Source organism: Balaenoptera physalus, assembly GCF_965194825.1.
Source record: "Balaenoptera physalus genome assembly, chromosome: 9".
Taxonomy (NCBI): domain Eukaryota; kingdom Metazoa; phylum Chordata; class Mammalia; order Artiodactyla; family Balaenopteridae; genus Balaenoptera; species Balaenoptera physalus.
Window position 1 is genome coordinate 48,122,721 of NC_138888.1, and position 21,475 is coordinate 48,144,195.

Sequence of the window (21,475 nt, forward strand, 5' to 3'; positions counted from 1 at the left end):
TATTGGTCTCACCTCTAAATCTTGTTAGTTAATGCATTAATAAAGAAGCACATATATTATTATATTACCAATTTTTTTAATATACTGGTCTTTTTAATTCTATGTATTTTATCTTGTGCATTTTAAAACACATAAGAAGGGATCTGAAGGCTTCACCAGATTGTAAAGGGGCCCATGATACAGAAAGGGTTAGGAACACCTACGTTAGATCATTTTCCTACAATTGTCACTATCAACTTCTGTTAAAACTTACTGTGAATATTCTAGAAGAGGAACATTGTTGACATAAAGGCCTATTGTGATAGCAAACTTATAAGGTCTTAGAAACAGTAAGAAATAAAGAAGAATCTCAGGCCCATTTCTGAGTCAGGATGAGGCCAGCAGTCAGGAAGGCTGGAGCTCTGATGTCACAGCCAGATGCTTTCATGCTCCTTGCCTATTTTGGGATTTAACAAGACTCTTCTGGGGAAATGGAACCAAGTACATCTCCCACTTAGCTGCCTTCCGCCTAGTGAATGCATTTTCAGCCACTTTCTCTACTCAGCCATGAACTTTGTATCTTCTGCTCATGGTGATGAAAGTAAATAGAAAACCTCAATAAGACAGACTGATAGTCCCTGGAGAAAAAATAGAATTAAGGCACATAGTCAATGCGTGTAACTTTGATCAGAGAATTAAGATATATGCAAAGTTTAAGAATATATCATTGCCATTTAATCTTCTTTCCAAGATAATGATTCAGGTTTGACCTAAAGGAGCTGAGTAAAAACAGCTGCCTGGAGAGAATACAGAAAATGAATGGTTGTGAACATCATTTGCCAGTAACAGACAGAACAACTGGGGTTGTCTCTAATAGTAAGACTGTAGTATATCCAAGTTTCCTTTGTATGGTCAAATTATTAATAATCTCGGTAATAATAAACCTAGTTTAATGACATCATTTCTACTTAAAGCATAATCTTCATGGGAAAACTAATCAACTCCCATTTTAGCTGATGGTGGTCCAGGGGCTCCCAAACCCTACAAAATAGTATTTAAAACTTCAGATATCAAAGATGGGACTGTTTTTGTGAACAACAGCTTCAATCGCTATTGCTAAAGAAGACATAGCCTGATGTATTTGCATCTTTCTAAGTGCGGGATGGGATGGGAGGAGAAGGGAGAAGCCCAGACTGAGTTTCTATGTACCTTTCTTCCCAGTGCTGAGCCAGGCTGAGAGTTGGGAGCGGCAGTACAACGATACTCACTCTCTGTTTCCTGTGGTCCTGGAGCAGCTGGACGACTATAATGCTAAGTTGTCAGACCTCCAGGAGTCACTTGACCTGGCCCTTGACCATATCAGGGATGCCGAAGACATGAACAGAGCCACAGCAGCCAGGCAGCGGGATCACAAGGTACAGTGGACACTCTAACTGTAAATGCATTTCAGGCATATACAACATGAAGTTATCCCAAGAAGGGACAGTTGGTAAACACTTTTTTTAAATATTGGTACATTTAAATCTTTATTTTTAAAATTATCTGTACATTTTTTGCCACAATAATTTGCTAATATAAGTGTGTACACCTAAAATCAAGTTGAAACCGTTGTAGTTGTTGAGCTTGTGCATTGATAAGAATGCAGTTGTTCCTGGTGCTTGTGTCCACCTGTGTTGGATGTATTGCTCTTGCAACTGAGTAAACAAGGCATGATTCCTGTGACTAACTTTTTTTATATTGAGAGCAGTAAAAATCCCAAAGCAACCCGGAACCATGTTCCTGTAAAGATATGTATAATTTTTGGAAGGGCCTGATAAGCAGATCTCACAGCCTGGCTGATCAGCAGCTGCAGAGATAGGGAGTCTAATTCAAGCCAAGGTCATACAATTACAAAGAGGTGAGGAAAATTCCCAGGCTTGGCCAGAGCTTGCAAGGCAGTCACCCTACGGGGCCAGGATTTGTGCATGCCCATACCGCCAGACTTAGAACTGGTGATGCTCACAGTTCTGCGCCAAGTGATGCACACACTCATCACCAAGAATGGTCATCTTCTGATAGGAAGACACCTGCCTCTTTGGACATATCTGTAAAGGTCAGAGTGAAAAAGCAATGTCAAAAATAGGAAGCAACTGTGAGCAAACTCATTACTTTAGCTCTGTTTATTGTCAGCAAACCCAACTTAAATTAGGTTCTCTGCCCTGATTTTCAGTCATCACTATCTCTTAGTAAGTCATTGTAAAATTTCCTAAATAAAAGTGAATTAATCTCTTGCATTCCTACACACTAACAATGAAAAATCTGAAAGAGAAATTAAGGAAATACTCCCATTTACCATTGCAACAAAAAGAATAAAATACCTAGGAATAAACCTACCTAAGGAGACAAAAGACCTGTATGCAGAAAACTATAAGACACTGATGAAAGAAATTAAAGATGATACCAACAGATGGAGAGATATACCATGTTCTTGGATTGGAAGAATCAACATTGTGAAAATGACTATACTACCCAAAGCAATCTACAGGTTCAATGCAATCCCTGTCAAATTACCAATGGCATTTTTTACGGAACTAGAACAAATCATCTTAAAATTTGTATGCAGACACAAAAGACCCCAAATAGCCAAAGCAGTCTTGAGGGAAAAAAACAGAGCTGGAGGAATCAGACTCCCTGACTTCAGACTATACTACAAAGCTACAGTAATCAAGACAATATGGTACTGGCACAAAAACAGAAATATATATCAATGGAACAAGATAGAAAGCCCAGAGATAAACCCACGCACCTATGGTCAACTAATCTATGACAAAGGAGGCAAAGATACACAATGGAGAAAAGACAGTCTCTTCAATAAGTGGTGCTGGGAAAACTGGACAGCTACATGTAAAAGAATGAAATTAGAACACTCTCGAACACCATACACAAAAATAAACTCAAAATGGATTCGAGACCTAAATGTAAGACCGGACACTATAAAACTCTTAGAGGAAAACATAGGAAGAACTCCCTTTGACATAAATCACAGCAAGATCTTTTTTGATCCACCTCCTACAGTAATGGAAATAAAAACAAAAATAAACAAATGGGACCTAATGAAACTTCAAAGCTTTTGCACAGCAGAGGAAACCATAAACAAGACGAAAAGACAACCCTCAGAATGGGAGAAAATATTTGCAAACGAATCAACGGACAAAGGATTAATCTCCAAAATATATAAACAGCTCATGCAGCTCAATATTAAAGAAACAAACAGCCCAATCCAAAGATGGGCAGAAGACCTAAATAGACATTTCTCCAAAGAAGACATACAGATGGCCAAGAAGCACATGAAAAGCTGCTCAACATCACTAATTATTAGAGAAATGCAAATCAAAACTACAATGAGGTATCACCTCACACCAGTTACAATGGGCATCATCAGAAAATCTACAAACAACAAATGCTGGAGAGGGTGTGGAGAAAAGGGAACCCTCTTGCACTGTTGGTGGGAATGTAAACTGATACAACCACTATGGAGAACAGTATGGAGGTTCCTTAAAAAACTAAAAATAGAATTACCATATGACCCAGCAATCCCACTACTGGGCATATACCCAGAGAAAACCACAATTCAAAAAGACACATGCACCCCAGTGTTCATTGCAGCACTATTTACAATAGCCAGGTCATGGAAGCAACCTAAATGCCCATCGGCAGACGAATGGATAAAGAAGTTGTGGTACATATATACAATGTAATATTACTCAGCCATAAAAAGGAACGAAACTGGGTCATTTGTTGAGACGTGGATGGATCTAGAGACTATCATACAGAGTGAAGTAAGTCAGAAAGAGAAAAACATCGTATATTAATGCATATATGTGGAACCTAGAAAAATGGTATGGATGAACCAGTTTGCAGGGCAGAAATTGAGACACAGATGTAGAGAACAAACGTATGGACACCAAGGGGGGAAAGCTGCAGGGGGGTGGGGATGGGGGTGTGTTGAATTGGGTGATTGGGATTGACATGTATACACTGATGTGTATAAAATTGATGACTAGTAAGAACCTGCTGTATAAAAAAATAAATAAAATTTAAAAATTTTAAAAAAAGAAAAAAGAAATGAGATTCTGTCTGTTTAGGGATTCTCATAAACTCCAAAGCTCCACCTTCCCAAGACTGTTTCTATCTCTTTTTAAGTGTCAGGAAACTTTGTTTTATTTTTTGCATACGTGAAATGGATACTGAAGCATGCTAAATAGTGCTAATTATTGTCGTTTTCACTAATTATTAGTTTCTAAACTTTCTTTTGTTCAAATTGTCCATCTTTCTGTGGGAATATCTTTGTTTCAAAGCTAATTTTATTCATTTCTGTCTAATGCTATATCTGGTAAATGACAGAAACCCTTTAACTTGAAGCATATCATTTTCCAACTACTGCCAATGAGCTTATCAGGCAGTGCTGTTCACACATGGCTTTGAAGTTTGGTTGTTACTTCAGGGTGTTAGCTGTGTTCCATTAAGGCAACTCAGATAGAAGCGCTTCTGGAAGGGGTCATATCTCAAACTCTATGACAGGAAAACTGCTCTGAGACAGCTAGATAATACCAATCTTTTTGACCTCCCTTCCGTACATACTTTAAAATATTGCTTTTGTGTAGAGCTGTATTAACTACCTCTCCTTGTGAAGACAAGAACAATTAACCCCAGATAGTCACACTGTATTAAGCTTGATGGATTTTGAGGGGAAATTGATTTTTTTTAATGTTCTTGCTTTAAGAGGATGTTCAAATGAGATACTTTTCTGTCCCTAGACCTATGTCTTTCCCTGTAGCAAGGTATTTGGAGAAGATGGGTTTCATTCTTCTTTTCCACTAAATCGGAAAAGAGTCCAGGGAGTGAGAAAAGACATTAAGATGAACTTAGAAAATTTTAAAGTATGTCATTCAAGTATAGGCTTTTATAATTATTTGTGTGATATCCTAGATTATACCATAACAAAAATTTCAACTCTAATTTAAATTACCATTTCTAAAGTAACTAGCTCATTTTTTACTCAGATTATAAAATGGGTCTTTTACTTTTTCCATGTTAAAGTTTCATTCTGTGTTGCTTTCAGTCTCTGAAGCTCTACAATATTTCGTCAAAATCATAAGATCCCTGACTCTAGAACCCCAAAGTGAAAGTATAAGTTAAAGCATTCATCAAAAAAATATATCCACACTTGGAACAACCCAATTGAAAAATGGGCAGAAGACCTTAATAGGCATCTCTCCAAAGAAGACAGACAGATGGCAAGTAGGCACATGAAAAAATGCTCAACATTACTAATTATTAGAGAAATGCAAATCAAAACTACAATGAGATACCACCTCACACCGGTCAGAATGGCCATCATTAAAAAGTCTACAAATAAAAGGGACTTCCCGGGGCTTCCCTGGTGGCACAGCAGTTGGGAATCTGCCTGCTAATGCAGGGGACATGGGTTCGAGCCCTGGTCTGGGAGGATCCCACATGCCGCAGAGCAACTAAGCCTGTGAGCCACAACTACTGAGCCTGTGCGCCTGGAGCCTGTGCTCCGCAAAAAGAGAGGCCGCGACAGTGAGAGGCCCGCGTACTGCGATGAAGAGTGGTCCCCACTCGCAGCAACTGGAGAAAGCCCTCACACAGAAACGAAGACCCAACACAGCCATAAATAAATAAATAAATAAATAAATTTATTTTTTAAAAAAGGGACTTCCCTGGTGATGCAGTGGTTAAGAATCCGCCTGCCAATGCAGGGGACACAAGTTCGATCCCTGGTCCAGGAAGATCCCACATGCCGCAGAGCAACTAAGCCTGTGTGCCACAACTACTGAGCCTGCGCTCTAGATCCCAAGCGCCACAACAAGCCCGCACGCCCTAGAGCAACTACAGAGCCCACGTGCCTAGAGCCCGGGCTCCGCAACAAGGGAAACCACAGCAACGAGAAGCCCACGCACCACAATGAAGAGTATCCCTGCTCGCTGCAACTAGAGAAAGCCTGCGTCCAGCAACAAAGACCCAATGCAGCCAAAAATAAATTAATAAAAAGAAAAAAATTAAAAAGAGAAAAAGTCTACAAATAACAAATGCTGGAGAGGGTGTGCAGAAAAGGGAACCCTCCTACACTGTTGGTGGGAAAGTAAGTTGTTACAGCCACTATGGAAAACAGTATGGAGGTTCCTCAGAAAACTAAAAATAGAACTACTATATGATCCAGCAATCCCACTTCTGGGAATATACCCAGACAAAACTGTAATTCAAAAAGGTACATGCACCCCTATGTTCATAGCAGCACTATTCACAATAGCCAAAACATAGAAACAACCTAAATGTCCATCGACAGATGAATGGATGAAGAAGATGTGATACATATATACAATGGAATACTACTCAACCATGAAAAAGAACAGAATAATGCTATTTGCAGCAACATGGATGGACCTAGAGATTATCATACTAAGTGAAGTAAGTCAGAAAGAGAAAGACAAATACCACATGATATCACTTATATGTGGAATCTAAAATATGGCACAAATGAACCTATCTACAAAACAGAAACAGACACAGACATGGAGAACAGACTTGTGGTTGCCAAGGGGGAGTGGGGGAGGGAGAGGGATGGACTGGGAGTTTGGGGTTGGTAGATGCAAACTATTACATTTAGAATGGATAAACAACAAGGTCCTAATCTATAGCACAGGGAACTATATTCAATATCCTGTGATAAACCATAATGGAAAAGAATATTAAAAAAAAGAGTGTATACATGTGTATAACTGAGTCCCTTTTCTGTACAGCAGAGATTGGTACAACATTGTAAATCAACTATACTTCAATTAAAAAAACTGAAAAAAAAAGAAGAAAAAAAATATAACCACACTTGGGCAATTTCCCTCCTCAGAACATCTGAGCATCTAACATAAAGAGCTCAGAGTAGGAGGAAGCGAGATCACAGTTTTATGCTTTGATAATAGGGCCATTTTAAATTTTTAAAAGGACATTAAGATTCTTTTGTATATACTTTATTCCTGTCCAAATGAGCTATTTGTGCCTGACCCAAAGTTAGCACATGATAAATGCTTTTTGGAATTAATTCAGTTTTCAATTACTGCAAATACAGAGCCTGTTCAATCCTGTATCCCTAGCCCCATTTCACATTTATGGAGAAAGAGGCAAGGGCCCTCTCTGGAGTGTGAACTCTCTTTGATGTGGTGGCACTGTAAGTAATAATCATAACTAAGTTCTTTGAAGCTCCTGAGGTGCTTACTTTCATTATCTCCATTTTATAAATGAGAAAGCTGAGCCTGGGCTGGGTCGAATTACCCAGAGTGACACAGCAATTCATTGGTGGGTCTGCGATAGGAACCTGGATCTGTCGGAGTGCAGTGGCAGCAAGCTGACAGCACTCTCCCTGATGCCTTCTTTATCTAAAGCAACCTTTTCTTCCTCTCTCCCTTGCTCTTCCTCGTGCAGAAACAGCATGACAGAGTGAGGGAACAGATGGCAGGGGTGAACGCGTCTCTGAGGATGTCTTCCGACTCACTAACTATGCCTCGGCTGACCCTTTCAGAACTTGATGACATAATAAAGGTAAGAACACACATGACTTGTTCAGGTTAGTATTTATAGCAGGTTAGAACAGGAGCTCAGTGTCACAGAAGAATAATCAACTCCAATTCAGTCTATCAAGTTAGCTGGCATTGTAAAAATAAGATCAGGTGACTGAATTTTTCAGTTCCTTTCATTGTACAGTTGCCACTAGCCACACATGGCTACCTAAATTTAAATTTAAATTACTTAAAATGAAATAAAATTTAATTCCTCAGTCACATTAGCCACATTTCATGTGCTCAATAGCACCACATGTGGCTAGTGGCTGCCATTTCGGTCAGCACAGACAATCACAGAAAGTTCTGTAGAAAATGTAAATCTAGATACATCCTACTCACTCTTTACTCATAAGTTGTATGTTTAATAAAGCTGACATTCAAAATCAATAAAAGTCACATTTTTTAAAGTAGAAATTTTCTGATAAATGCAGTGAACCAAACCATCACGAAAGTACTCTTTTTTTTTAATTTAATTTAATTTTTTTTTATACAGCAGGTTCTTATTCTTATTATTCATCATTTATACACATCAGTGTATACATATCAATCCCAATCGCCCACTTCAGCACACCAACATCCCCACCCCCCCACGGCTTTACCCCCTTGGTGTCCATACGTTTGTTCTCTATATCTGTGTCTCAATTTCTGCCCTGCAAACCGGCTCATCTGTACCATTTTTCTAGGTTCCACATACATGCATTAATATACGATATTTCTTTTTCTCTTTCTGACTTACTTCACTCTGTATGACAGTCTCTAGATCCATCCACGTCTCAACAAATGACTCAGTTTCGTTCCTTTTTATGGCTGAGTAATATTCCATTGTATATATGTACCACAACTTCTTTATCCATTCGTCTGCCGATGGGCATTTAGGTTGCTTCCATGACCTGGCTATTGTAAATAGTGCTGCAATGAACACTGGGGTGCATGTGTCTTTTTGAACTGTGGTTTTCTCTGGGTATATGCCCAGTAGTGGGATTGCTGGGTCATATGGTAATTCTATTTTTAGTTTTTTAAGGAACCTCCATACTGTTCTCCATAGTGGCTGTATCAGTTTACATTCCCACCAACAGTGCGAGAGGGTTCCCTTTTCTCCACACCCTCTCCGGCATTTGTTGTTTGTAGATTTTCTGATGATGCCCATTGTAACTGGTGTGAGGTGATACCTCATTGTAGTTTTGATTTGCATTTCTCTAATAATTAGTGATGTTGAGCAGCTTTTCATGTGCTTCTTGGCCATCTCTACGTCTTCTTCAGAGAAATGTCTATTTAGGTCTTCTGCACATTTTTGGATTGGGCTGTTTGTTTCTTTAATATTGAGCTGAATGAGCTGTTTATATATTTTGGAGATTAATCCTTTGTCCGTTGATTCGTTTGCAAATATTTTCTCCCATTCTGAGGGTTGTCTTTTCGTCTTGTTTATGGTTTCCTCTGCTGTGCAAAAGCTTTGAAGTTTCATTAGGTCCCATTTGTTTATTTTTGTTTTTATTTCCATTACTGTAGGAGGTGGATCAAAAAGATCTTGCTGTGATTTATGTCAAAGAGTGTTCTTCCTGTGTTTTCCTCTAAGAGTTTTATAGTGTCCGGTCTTACATTTAGGTCTTGAATCCATTTTGAGTTTATTTTTGTGTATGGTGTTTGGGAGTATTCTAATTTCATTCTTTTTACATGTAGCTGTCCAGTTTCCCAGCACCACTTATTGAAGAAACTGTCTTTTCTCCATTGTATATCCTTGCCTCCTTTGTCATAGATTAGTTGACCATAGGTGCGTGGGTTTATCTCTGGGCTTTCTATCTTGTTCCATTGATCTATGTTTCTGTTTTTGTGCCAGTACCATATTGTCTTGATTACTGTAGCTTTGTAGTATAGTCTGAAGTCAGGGAGTCTGATTCCTCCAGCTCCGTTTTTTTCGCTCAAGACTGCTTTGGCTATTCGGGGTCTTCTGTGTCTCCATACAAATTTTAAGATTTTTGTTCTAGTTCCATAAAAAATGCCATTGGTAATTTGATAGGGATTGCATTGAATCTGTAGATTGCTTTGGGTAGTATAGTCATTTTCACAATATTGATTCTTCCAATCCAAGAACATGGTATATTTCTCCATCTGTTGGTATCATCTTTAATTTCTTTCATCAGTGTCTTATAGTTTTCTGAATACAGGTCTTTTGTCTCCCTAGGTAGGTTCATTCCTAGGTATTTTATTCTTTTTGTTGCAGTGGTAAATGGGAGTATTTCCTTAATTTCTCTTTCAGAGTTTTCATCATTAGTGTATAGGAATGCAAGAGATTTCTGTGCATTAATTTTGTATCCTGCAACTTTACCAAATTCATTGATTAGCTCTAGGAGTTTTCTGGTGGCATCTTTAGGATTCTCTATATATACTATCATTTCATCTGCAAACAGTGACAGTTTTACTTCTTCTTTTCCAATTTGTATTCCTTTTATTTCTTTTTCTTCTCTGATTGCCGTGGCTAGGACTTCCAAAACTATGTTGAATAATAGTGGTGAGAGTGGACATCCTTGTCTTGTTCCTGATCTTAGAGGAAATGTTTTCAGTTTTTCACCATTGAGAATGATGTATGCTGCGGGTTTGTCGTATATGGCCTTTATTATGTTGAAGTAGGTTCCCTCTATGCCCACTTTCTGGAGAGTTTTTATCATAAATGGGTGTCGAATTTTGTCAAAAGCTTTTTCTGCATCTATTGAGATGATCATATGGTTTTTATTTTTCAGTTTGTTAATATGGTGTATCACATTGATTTGCGTATATTAAAGAATCCTTGCATCTCTGGAATAAATCCCACTTGATCATGGTGTATGATCCTTTTAATGTGTTGTTGGATTCTGTTTGCTAACATTTTGTTGAGGATTTTTGTATCTATATTCATCAGTGATATTGGTCTGTAATTTTCTTTTTTTGTAGTATCTTTGTCTGGTTTTGGTATCAGGGTGATGATGGCCTCATAGAATGAGTTTGGGAGTGTTCCTTCCTCTGCCAATTTTTGGAAGAGTTTGAGAAGGATGGGTGTTAGTTCTTCTCTAAATGTTTGATACAGTTTGCCTGTGAAGCCATCTGGTCCTGAACTTTTGTTTGTTGGAAGATTTTTAATCACAGTTTCAATTTCATTACTTTTGATTGGTCTGTTCATATTTTCTGTTTCTTCCTGGTTCAGTCTTGGAAGGTTATGCGTTTCTAAGAATTTGTCCATTTCTTCCAGGTTGTCCATTTTATTGACATAGAGTTGCTTGTAGTAGTCTCTTAGGATGCTTTGTATTTCTACAGTGTCTGTTGTAACTTCTCCTTTTTCATTTCTAATTTTACTGATTTGAGTCCTCTCCCTCTTTTTCTTGATGAGTCTGGCTAATGGTTTATCAATTTTGTTTATCTTCTCAAAGAACCAGCTTTTAGTTTTATTGATCTTTGCTATTGTTTTCTTTGTTTCTATTTCATTTATTTCTGCTCTGATCTTTATGATATCTTTCCTTCTGCTAACTTTGGGTTTTGTTTGTTCTTCTTTCTCTAGTTCCTTTACGTGTAAGGTTAGACTGTTTATTTGAGATTTTTCTTGTTTCTTGAGGTAGGCTTGTATAACTATAAACTTCCCTCTTAGAATTGCTTTTGCTGCATCCCATAGGTTTTGGATCGTCATGTTTTCATTGTCATTGTCTCTAGGTGTTTTTTGATTTCCTTTTTGATTTCCTCAGTGATCTCTTGGTTATTTAGTAATGTAGTGTTTAGCCTCCATGTGTTTGTGTTTTACATTTTTTCCCCTGTAATTCATTTCTAATCTCATAGCATTGTGGTCAGAAAAGATGCTTGATATGATTTCAATTTTCTTAAATTTACTGAGGCTTGATTTGTGACCCAAGATGTGATCTATCCTGGAGAATGTTCCGTGCGCACTTGAGAAGAATGTGTAATCTGCTGTTTTTGGATGGAATATCCTATATATATCAATTAAATCTATCTGGTCTGTTGTGTCATTTAAAGCTTCTGTTTCCTTATCTATTTTCACTTTGGATGATCTGTCCATTGGTGTAAGTGAGGTGTTAAAGTCCCCCACTATTATTGTGTTCCTGTCGATTTCCTCTTTTATAGCTGTTAGCAGTTGCCTTATGTATTGAGGTGCTCCTATGTTGGGTGCATAAAAATTTATAATTGTTATATCTTCTTCTTGGATTGATCTCTTGATCATTATGTAGTGTCCTTCCTTGTCTCTTGTAACATTCTTTATTTTAAAGTCTGTTTTTTCTGATATGAATATTGCTACTCCAGCCTTCTTTTGATTTCCATTTGCATGGAATATCTTTTTCCATCCCCTCACTTTCAGTCTGTATGTGTCCCTAGATCTGAAGTGGGTCTCTTGTAGACAGCATATATATGGGTCTTGTTTTTGTATCCATTCAGCAAGCCTGTGTCTTTTGGTTGGAGCATTTAATCCATTCATGTTTCAGGTAATTATCGATATGTATGTTCCTATGACCATTTTCTTAATTGTTTTGGGTTTGTTTTTGTAGGTCCTTTTCTTCTCTTGTGTTTCCCACTTAGAGAAGTTCCTTTAGCATTTGTTGTAGAGCTGGTTTGATGGTGCTGAATTCCCTTAGCTTTTGCTTGTCTGTAAAGCTTTTGATTTCTCCATCAAATCTGAATGAGATCCTTGCTGGGTAGAGTAATCTTGGTTGTAGGTTCTTTCCTTTCATCACTTTAAGTATATCATGCCACTCCCTTCTGGCTTGTAGAGTTTCTGCTGAGAAATCAGCTGTTAACCTTCTGGGAGTTCCCTTGTATGTTATTTGTCATTTTTCCCTTGCTGCTTTCAGTAATTTTTCTTTCTCTTTAATTTTTGCCAGTTTGATTACTATGTGTCTCAGTGTGTTTCTTCTTGGATTTATCCTGTATGGGACTCTCTGCGCTTCCTGGACTTGGGTAGCTGTTTCCTTTCCCATGTTAGGGAAGTTTTCGACTATAATCTCTTCAAATATTTTCTCGGGTCCTTTCTCTCTCTCTTCTCCTTCTGGGACCCCTATAATGCAAATGTTGTTGCATTTAATGTTGTCCCAGAGGTCTCTTAGGCTGTCTTCATTTCTTTTCATTCTTTTTTCTTTATTCTGTTCCACAGCAGTGAATTCCTCCATTCTGTCTTCCAGGTCACTTATCCGTTCTTCTGCCTCAGTTATTCTGCTATTGATTCCTTCTAGTGTAGTTTTCATTTCAGTTATTGTATTGTTCATCTCTGTTTGTTTGTTCTTTAATTCTTCTAGATCTTTGTTAAACATTTCTTGCATCTTCTCAGTCTTTGCCTCCATTGTTTTTCTGAGGTCCTGGATCATCTTCACTATCATAATTCTGAATTCTTTTTCTGAGGTTCCCTATCTCCACTTCATTTAATTGTTTTTCTGGGGTTTTATCTTGTTCCTTCATCTGGTACATAGCCCTCTGCCTTTTCATCTTGTCTATCTTTCTGTGAATGTGGTTTTTGTTACACAGGCTGCAAGATTGTAGTTCTTCTTGCTTCTGCTGTCTGCCCTCTGGTGGATGAGGCTATCTAAGAGGCTTGTGTAAGTTTCCTGATGGGAGGGACTGGTGGTGGGTAGAGCTGACTTGCTCTGGTGGGCAGAGCTCAGTAAAACTTTAATCTGCTTGACTGTTGATGAGTGGGGCTGGGTTCCCTCCCTGTTGGTTGTTTGGCCTGAGGCAACCCAACACTGGAGCCTACCTGGGCTCTTTGATGGGGTTAATGACAGACTCTGGGAGGGCTCACACCGAGGAGTATTTCCCAGAACCTCTGCTGCCAGTGTCCTTGTCCCCATGGTGAGCCACAGCCACCCCCCGCCTCTGCAGGAGACCCTCCAACACTAGCAGGTAGGTCTGGTTCAGTCTCCCCTGGGTCACTGCTCCTTCCCCTGGGTCCCGATGTGCACACTACTTTATGTGTGCCCTCCAAGTGTGGAGTCTCTGTTTCCCCCAGTCCTGTCGAAGTCCTGCAATCAAATCCTACTAGGCTTCAAAGTCTGATTCTCTAGGAATTCCTCCTCCCATTGCCAGACCCCCAGGTTGGGAAGCCTGACGTGGGGCTCAGAACCTTCACTCCAGTGGGTGGACTTCTGTGGTATAAGTGTTCTCCAGTCTGTGAGTCACCCACCCAGCAGTTATGGGATTTGATTTTACTGTGACTGCGCCTCTCCTACCGTCTCATTGTGGCTTCTCCTTTGTCTTTGGATGTGGGGTATTTTTTTTGGTGAGTTCCAGTGTCTTTCTGTCGATGATTGTCCAGCAGCTAGTTGTGATTCTGGTTTTCTCACAAGAGGGAGTGAGAGCACATCCTTCTACTCCGCCATCTTGGTTCCTCTCCCACAAAAGTACTCCTAGCTCATTTTTATTACCTTTAAAAGGATATTATTTTAAAGTCATCTGATCACCATCTCATGCTTTGACTATTTTAGCTTCCTCTCCATCCCTGTCTTCCTCTCCATCCCTACTCCCACCACTATCCTTGGTGACATCAAAATCCAGATGGATGAGTCCACCAGCTCTCAGACCTCCGGTTCCTTGAACTTCTCCTGTCCAGCAAGCTTTTCCTCCCATACACCTCTGTAATCCCTAGTATGACCAGACCCAGATCTTGTCATCACTAAGAGTACCTCTCCCAAATCCCAGTATCAAGCACCTCCATCCCAGTATCAAGCAGCTCCCTCCCTGAGCACCACCTCTTATCTCACTTACTCTAGAAGGCACACTCCACCAATTCTCTAGCCACGCCAAAACCTCCTCCATTTCATTTGCCCTTCCTTCCTTAAGGAGCTAAAATTATCAGTACAATTATTCTTTGCAAACACCCTTTACTTCCATACCTACCTCTTCCCCTATTGTACTCACCTGAGAATTCTAATCCCTTAACCCTGTAAACCCAAATACCCTCAGCATTGTGGCCACACCAGAGGAGCCAGTATGACTGGTAGGAAACCCACCTCCCCTTCTATCAGTCTGGCTGGTGAATTTGCTTCATGCTTCGCTGAAAATTAGGAACAAAGAGAGGATAATTCCCCTTATCTTCCCTCCCCAAAGCTACCAGTCTACCTGCATGTGTATCTACACTTCTACCTTCCTTCCTGTTATAGTTAGTGAAACGTCCCTTCTCCTGTCAAAGTTTAATCCCTCCACCTATGCTCTGAATCCCATCCTTCCTCTGCTCAAAAACATGGTTGCTGGGTTTCACTCCCAAACTGTGCCCTCTCTCTTCTGTTTTGCCCAATTCTTACTCTTTACTGAATCATTACTGCCAACATAGAAACATACTCTAGTGTCTCCTATCTTTTAAAAATTAAAAAGAAGAAAAGCCCTGCTCACATCCCCTCTAATCTCTGCCCCATTACTCTGCTTCACAGCAAAACATCTCAAGAGTCATTTACAGTTGCTGTTTCCACCTTCCAGCCACCCACTGTCTACGGTACTCAACCCACTCCAAATGGGATTCCATGTCCCTTCACTGAGACTATTTTTGTCCAGGTCATTAGCGACCTCAACTTAGCCAAAACCATGGTTGTTTCTCTCTCCTCAGCTTTGTTAGCCCTGCCACTAATTACCCTTCCCTCTATTTTTAAACACTTGGAGCTCCTGTCCTGGGTTCTCCAGTACCCCACTCATCTGATTCTTCTCCTTCCTCCATGGTCATTTCTTCTCAGCCAACTTTGCTAGCTTCGCTTCTGTGTGTCCACTATGTGGTAAATATTTTAGGCTCTGCAGGCCACATAAAACTGTTCTCCCTTATTCTTCTTTGTTTGGTTTGGTTTTATGTTTTTTAGAACTCTTTAAAAATGTAAAAAATATTCCTAGTGGGGAGCTATATAAAAATAGGCCTCAGGCCACACTTGGCCCTGGGCCATGTTGGTCCCTGCTCTGGATAATGAATGGTTCAGTGCTCAGTCCTGGGCCCTTTTTTCTACTTATACTCTCTCCCTAGTTGATCGCAATGAATCCCATGACTTTAAAGAACAATTAGATGCATGATTCCACAATGTGTACCTCTAGGTCTGAGACCTCCACTGAGTTCCAAGCTTCTATATCCAAACGCTTACTTGACATTTTCAAGTAAGAACTCAGCGTGGTATGTAGCTAAATCACAATTTCATCTACCACTTAGATGTGTGATAGGCATATCAAACTTAACATATTCTGAATAACACCCTCTTCCCTAGTTTCACCTAGCTCAGTAACTGGCACAATCCAATTGCTCAAATCAAAATTCTGGAGTCCTTCTTGATTTCTCCTTTCCCCTCACTCCCATTTAAACAAGACCTGTTGGCCCTACCTCCAAACCGAATCCTGATTTCTGACCACTACCCTCTTCTCTGCTGCTACTCTTGAGTATGAGTCCAAGTCTCCTCATCTCCAGCATGGACTTCTGAAAGAGCCTCCTACTGATTCATTTGCCTCCACACCTGCCCCTCAAGATCCATTCTCTATGCAGCAGCAGAACAATCCTTTAAAAACATAATCAGATAACATTATTTATCCCACACAAAACCTCCAGTGATACTTACAGTAAGAAACAAACTCATGCTACATGGTCCGTGAGGCCCTAAGTGACCTTACTCTGGCCCACCTCTCTGACCTCATACCCACTCTCTCCCTCCTCACTACACTTCAGCCCACTCCTGTTCATACTGTCCAACTCCTCCCTGTTTTTCAAACACACCATACTTTTTCTTGCCTCAGGACTTTTGCACCTGCTATCCCCAGATCTTCAAATGTCTAGTGTCCTTGTGAACATTCAGTCCAAGGGGTTCTCTTGCCCTCGATCACTCTCTAACCCATCGTACCTGTTATCTTTTATTCAAAATATTTTTTATTCTCTGAAATTAGCTTGTTCACTTATTTAACCACTTGTTTTATTTATTACTGTATATTCCCGCTAGATTGTAAATTCCTTGAGAGTAGAGACTGTGTTCATAGCTATGTGTTCTATCTCCTGAAAGAGTACCTGGCACATAGTGGGTACACAATGAATATTTGTTGAGCAAATTAATGAGTAAAGGTAGAATATCCATGGTATTTTTTCTGCTTATACAACTAAAAACTTTTTTTTCAAAGTATTGTTCCCCAGATGACCAACCAAATGGACTACAGCCTTAATACTGTCTCCATAGACATAAACCCTATGTGCTAGGAACTATGCTACATTCTGGGAGTATAAAAATAAATTAAACATAGTCCCTGCCTTCTAAGATTATATAATCTGGTGGGTGGAATAATAATGTAAAATCATTACAGTCGTGTGGCACGTGAATAATTGAAATATGTGGCAACACAGCTCACCCTAGAGAGGTTAGAGATGGCTTCATAAAGGAAGTGATATCTGAGCTGAATTTGGAAGGATGAGTAGAACTTTTCCAGGTGGATCAGACGGAAAACAAAGAGAAGTTATTCCAGACAGAGAAAATATGTGAAAAGGCACAGGTGCCAGAAAAAATTACGGAGCATGAAAACAACAATCAGTCAAGTTTGGACCATGGGATGTGGTTGGGTGGGAAGTGGTGAGAAATGATGAAATTGGTGAGAGGAGGAGTCAGTTGCTGAAGCCTCGCTTAGGAATTGGATTTGTTCATGCAAAGCAAGTGGCTGATTTTCAGAAGGGAAATAATATGATCAGATTTGCTTAATAGAAAGTTCACCATTCCTGCAAGGTGGTGGAGAATGGATCAGAAGACTAAAAGGCTGGGTTCAGAGAAAGGAGTTAGATCGCTCAGACAGGAAAGGACTGAGTCTAGCCCCTAGGAACACCAGCTTTGAAAGTCTTCTGCCTGGCCAGAGAAATTGGAGACCGGGAGAGAGCAGCATCACAGAAACTGGGGAAAACAAGGGTTTTAAGGCAGAGACTGTGACCAACACTGTCACAAACCAGAGACAGACCCACCCGGTAAATACAAGAAAGTGTCTAATGGACCTGGCAGTATGGGGTCTGACATTGGGAACCTTGGGGCAAGAACCATTTCTGTGGTGAGCACTTCATCAACACAAGAGAAGAAGCTGCAGCGGAAGCTAGAGTCAAGTAATTGTTTGTTTTTTAGTAGGAACTTAAGCATATTTATATCTGAGAAGAGCCAATAGCTAGGGAGCAAGAAAACAGAAAACAGGGGCACTGAGAAAATAGGGGAGCATGCCTTGTACAGAAAAGGAACACTTTTCATCTTAAAATATGAGGAAGATGTAGCTATAAGTAAGTGTATAGGGTTGGCTGGGGAGGGAGCTGGGGGGTGGTAGCAAAGAGTTGGGGAAACTCCTGGTTGTCGGTGTTCAGGCTCTTAGGGGCTATCAAAAAATGGTACCCCTTTCAGCACCCGAGTTCTAAACAAGTTGAAAAATAAACAGTAAATATTACGACCAAGACTATCACCTTTATTTCAGCTAAATTGAGGGTGTGGCTTCTTAAGAGATCTCTTAGCCAAGTGGGATTGCTGATACTCAATCCCAGAATTAGGCAGGTCTGCCCACCGAGACCGGCAACACCGCAGGGTTCCTGGGGCGGGGAGGGGCTTCTGCCCAGGACAGCTTTCGCTGTGTGCAGGAGCACAGGGAAGCTCAGCTTTCTGCTAGCTGCTTGCTCCCAAGAGCAGAAGGGTGGAGCTGCGCAGGCTCTGTATAGTCATCCCCTAAACTGACCAAGCAAGTAAACCGCTTCTCCTCTCAGGGCAGAATAAGGAAAAGGTGGAAAGGTCTGTAGTTCCACTAATTGAGCTGCCTTCACAGGGAAGGAACATCACATTGGGAGCTGGAAAAAAGTGTTCCCACGAACAGTTAGCTTATGTCTTCTAAATAAAAAAGAAAATAAAGTGACCTGATGAGAATGGGAAAGGGGTGGGGGAAGGAATTATTATTGGCTTTGGAATGGTGAGTGTTTAGAGTCACTATGTAAGTGACTGGGAGAGTGAATTCTTTTCAGCGTTGAGGGCCCAGCCAAGGCTGAAAGTCATAAATTTGCAGCAGCATCCCGTGCGGGTCTTTAGCTAAGATCATAGGTCTACAGTTGAATTGAAAATTAAGAGAGGTCATGTTACAAGGTGAGTGTCAGGGAGAGTAGTCAGCAAAAGAAATGCAGCTGAGAGGTCAGATAAGATGAGAACTGAATGATACCCATTAGGTTTAGTAACTCAGAAGTCATTAAGTGAATTTCTGTGTTGGTGGAGTATTGAGGTAAAAACCAGACTGGAATAGGTCAAAAGCGTGAATTTAAAGATGATGAGATACAGATAGCATGCAGAAACACTTTTTTTGGGGGGGGGGTGTCTATTTTGCTATGAAAGGAATAAAAAAGTAGGGTAATAACATTAGGGAGAAGTGTAGACAATGGAGGGTTTCTGTTTAGTTTTCTTTTCGGATGAGAGATGGCAGAGCATGTCTGAATGCTAGGGAAGCAATCAGTAGAGAAGGAGTTGAAGATGCAAGTAGATAAATATCTATGTATAACCTTTTAGACTCTTGTAGATCTGTCCTGAAACTTACTGAACTTCATAGTAAGGAGGAATAGAGATTATCTTTGGTGCTCCCTGGGAAAAATATTTTAAGTCCCTCTAAATTCAATTCTTTTTAAAATATTTTCTTTAGAATGCATCAGGGATTTATGCTGAAATAGATGGAGCCAAAAATGAACTACAAAGAAAACTATCCAACCTAAGCAACCTCAGTCATGATTTAGTTCAGGAGGCTGTTGACCATGCACAGAACCTTCAACAAGAGGCTGATGAATTGAGCAGGTAATATCCTGGTTTTAGAAATGCAAACATCTTTATAGGCTGAGTAACTTATTTTTATTCAATTTCACATGACAGGGTTGCTGGGATACAGTGTTAGCAGTTTGGTTTTAGAGTTGGGTTTGCTTATTTGTCTTTCTGTTTGTTGGTTGGCCAGTCTGAGAGCCAATTATTGTTTATTGCAGTTGCTTTGGGGAGACAGTTTTTCGATTTTAAAAAATCTGTCAGATTAGAGATCTGTGTTGTGGGAGGGGTAGTTCTGTTCCACATTATTGATAAGATAACCTACCACATTTTAGTTATAGGGACATAACTGCTGCCCAAAATAGTATCAAGTAAATCAGATCCCTCTGCAAGGTCTAATTCTGCCATCATCACCTATTTATTTCAGAGACAGCATTAGCTTTCCACACCCAAGTGTCTTAAGTAAAGCTGGTTGGAAGTTGGCAATACGTGGGGCTTGTGGCAGGTACTCCAGCCACTCCACAGTGCCCAGCAGGAACTATTTGATTTCAACACCTGTTAAGAGAAAAATCAATTGATAATTTTCCTCGCAGTATCTAGAAGAGAGTCCTAAGCACTCAGTTAATGTTAACTGAAATGTACTAAAAGATTGGCATTGAATTCATGACCCTGAAAAAATAGGTAATAATGAGATCATTATAGAGAAAGATTGCAAGTCTGGCAATTAGAAACAAGGATCGTGAAGGTCATGAATAAAATAAGACCCAGTATTCACTTCTGTTCAAAACTTAAATCACCTTTCTTTCCTGATTGCCAAGGGCAGGGGTGGGAGTGGGGATGGAGAGATCATGGGTAAAACCTTGGTGTGTGAGATGGTGTTGTATCCAGCTCAGTGTCATGCTCCCAGGAAATGTGCTTTTGATCAAGCAAATAAAATGGAACTTGGAGAAAATACTAGTTTTGGTAACAACTGTATTGGTAGATTATTATTTTTGAGATTAATTCTGTGGCTCTCTTCATTGTTCTTTTGTCATTTAGTAACTACATCCCATTGAATGGGATCCCAACACAGACCTTCTCAACCCTGCAGCAAACAGTGTTCTAGCTAGAACTTCTAAGGAAGTTACCCCATGCTTTACATGAAACATGATCAGAAATATCAATCACCCTGAAGTCCCTTTTTTATGTTTAGCATATTTCTGACTACATATATTCAGGAAAACATCCAAATTTATAGACGTCTTCCCTTCAAAATGTGACTATTCTTCAACATCTATCTGGTGTGCCCAGTGATTTACATGTTTTGCCTCAAACGGAGATAAGCATAATTCATCAAGAAGCTTCCACTTCAAAAGCACATCTTTATCTTGCATATTGATGTAGTACCTGTTTTGTGCCTAGTAATGAAAACAAAGTAATAAAGGCTTTTTGTTTCAAGCTCTTTGATATATCTGCTCACCACTCTAGCCAGCAAAATTTTTAAATATTAATAAATATTGGTAACATTTTATACCTTTTATCCCTTTCTTTTAAAACTTCCTCAGGTTTTACTCTCTGTGCCATTTCTGAGAACAGGGGGTTGTGGGGAGATTTAAGTAGCAGGCATTTGGATCAGTATTTCCTCTGCAGAGCAGGGCTGCGTTATGACCTTTATGGGCCATAAAAATTTTTTTTTAATTATATGTCATTACTACATTAGTATAAAGGCTAATGTAATCATTATTGTTATCCTCATTTTTTTCTTCTGATTTTAAAAAAGTTAACATGAAAGCATCTTTGTGGGCCCCTGAATGGATGTCAGCCCTACTGCAGAGGAGCCAGAATGATGATGAACTCGGACAAAAAAGAAGAAAGTTGCCAAGGAAATACAGAGGAAGTTCCTCTGAGCCTAAGCCGGTGTACAGGGACTGAAACTGGTTGGAGGAGGCTGAGAAACAATTGGCTGAGCTCAATAGGTCAGGGTGGTGTGAAGAGAGGAGCCAGTGTAGGATCTGCAGTGTCATGTACTGCATCACAGAGAATCTTCTGAGAAGTTACTGATGAATAAAGTGATACTAGTCATCAATTTATGGAATTGGGAAAAAAGTATGGAACTGGTGGATTTAAGACTGAATAAAATTAAGACAAAGGATTCAGGATGAGCTGCAGAAGAGGGGTCTGGAGTTT

General features: G+C 39.8%; 1 protein-coding gene across 1 annotated transcript in view; it reads left to right on the forward strand.

Annotated features, from left to right (window-relative positions):
• LAMA4 (laminin subunit alpha 4) overlaps positions 1-21,475 on the forward strand; it is a 145,574-nt gene that overhangs the window by 79,685 nt on the left and 44,414 nt on the right. The window contains exons 11-13 of the mRNA XM_082474319.1: positions 1,201-1,394; positions 7,459-7,575; positions 19,200-19,348. Of these exons, the coding sequence (XP_082330445.1) occupies positions 1,201-1,394; positions 7,459-7,575; positions 19,200-19,348 (460 nt within the window). The remainder of the gene's footprint in view (positions 1-1,200; positions 1,395-7,458; positions 7,576-19,199; positions 19,349-21,475) is intronic.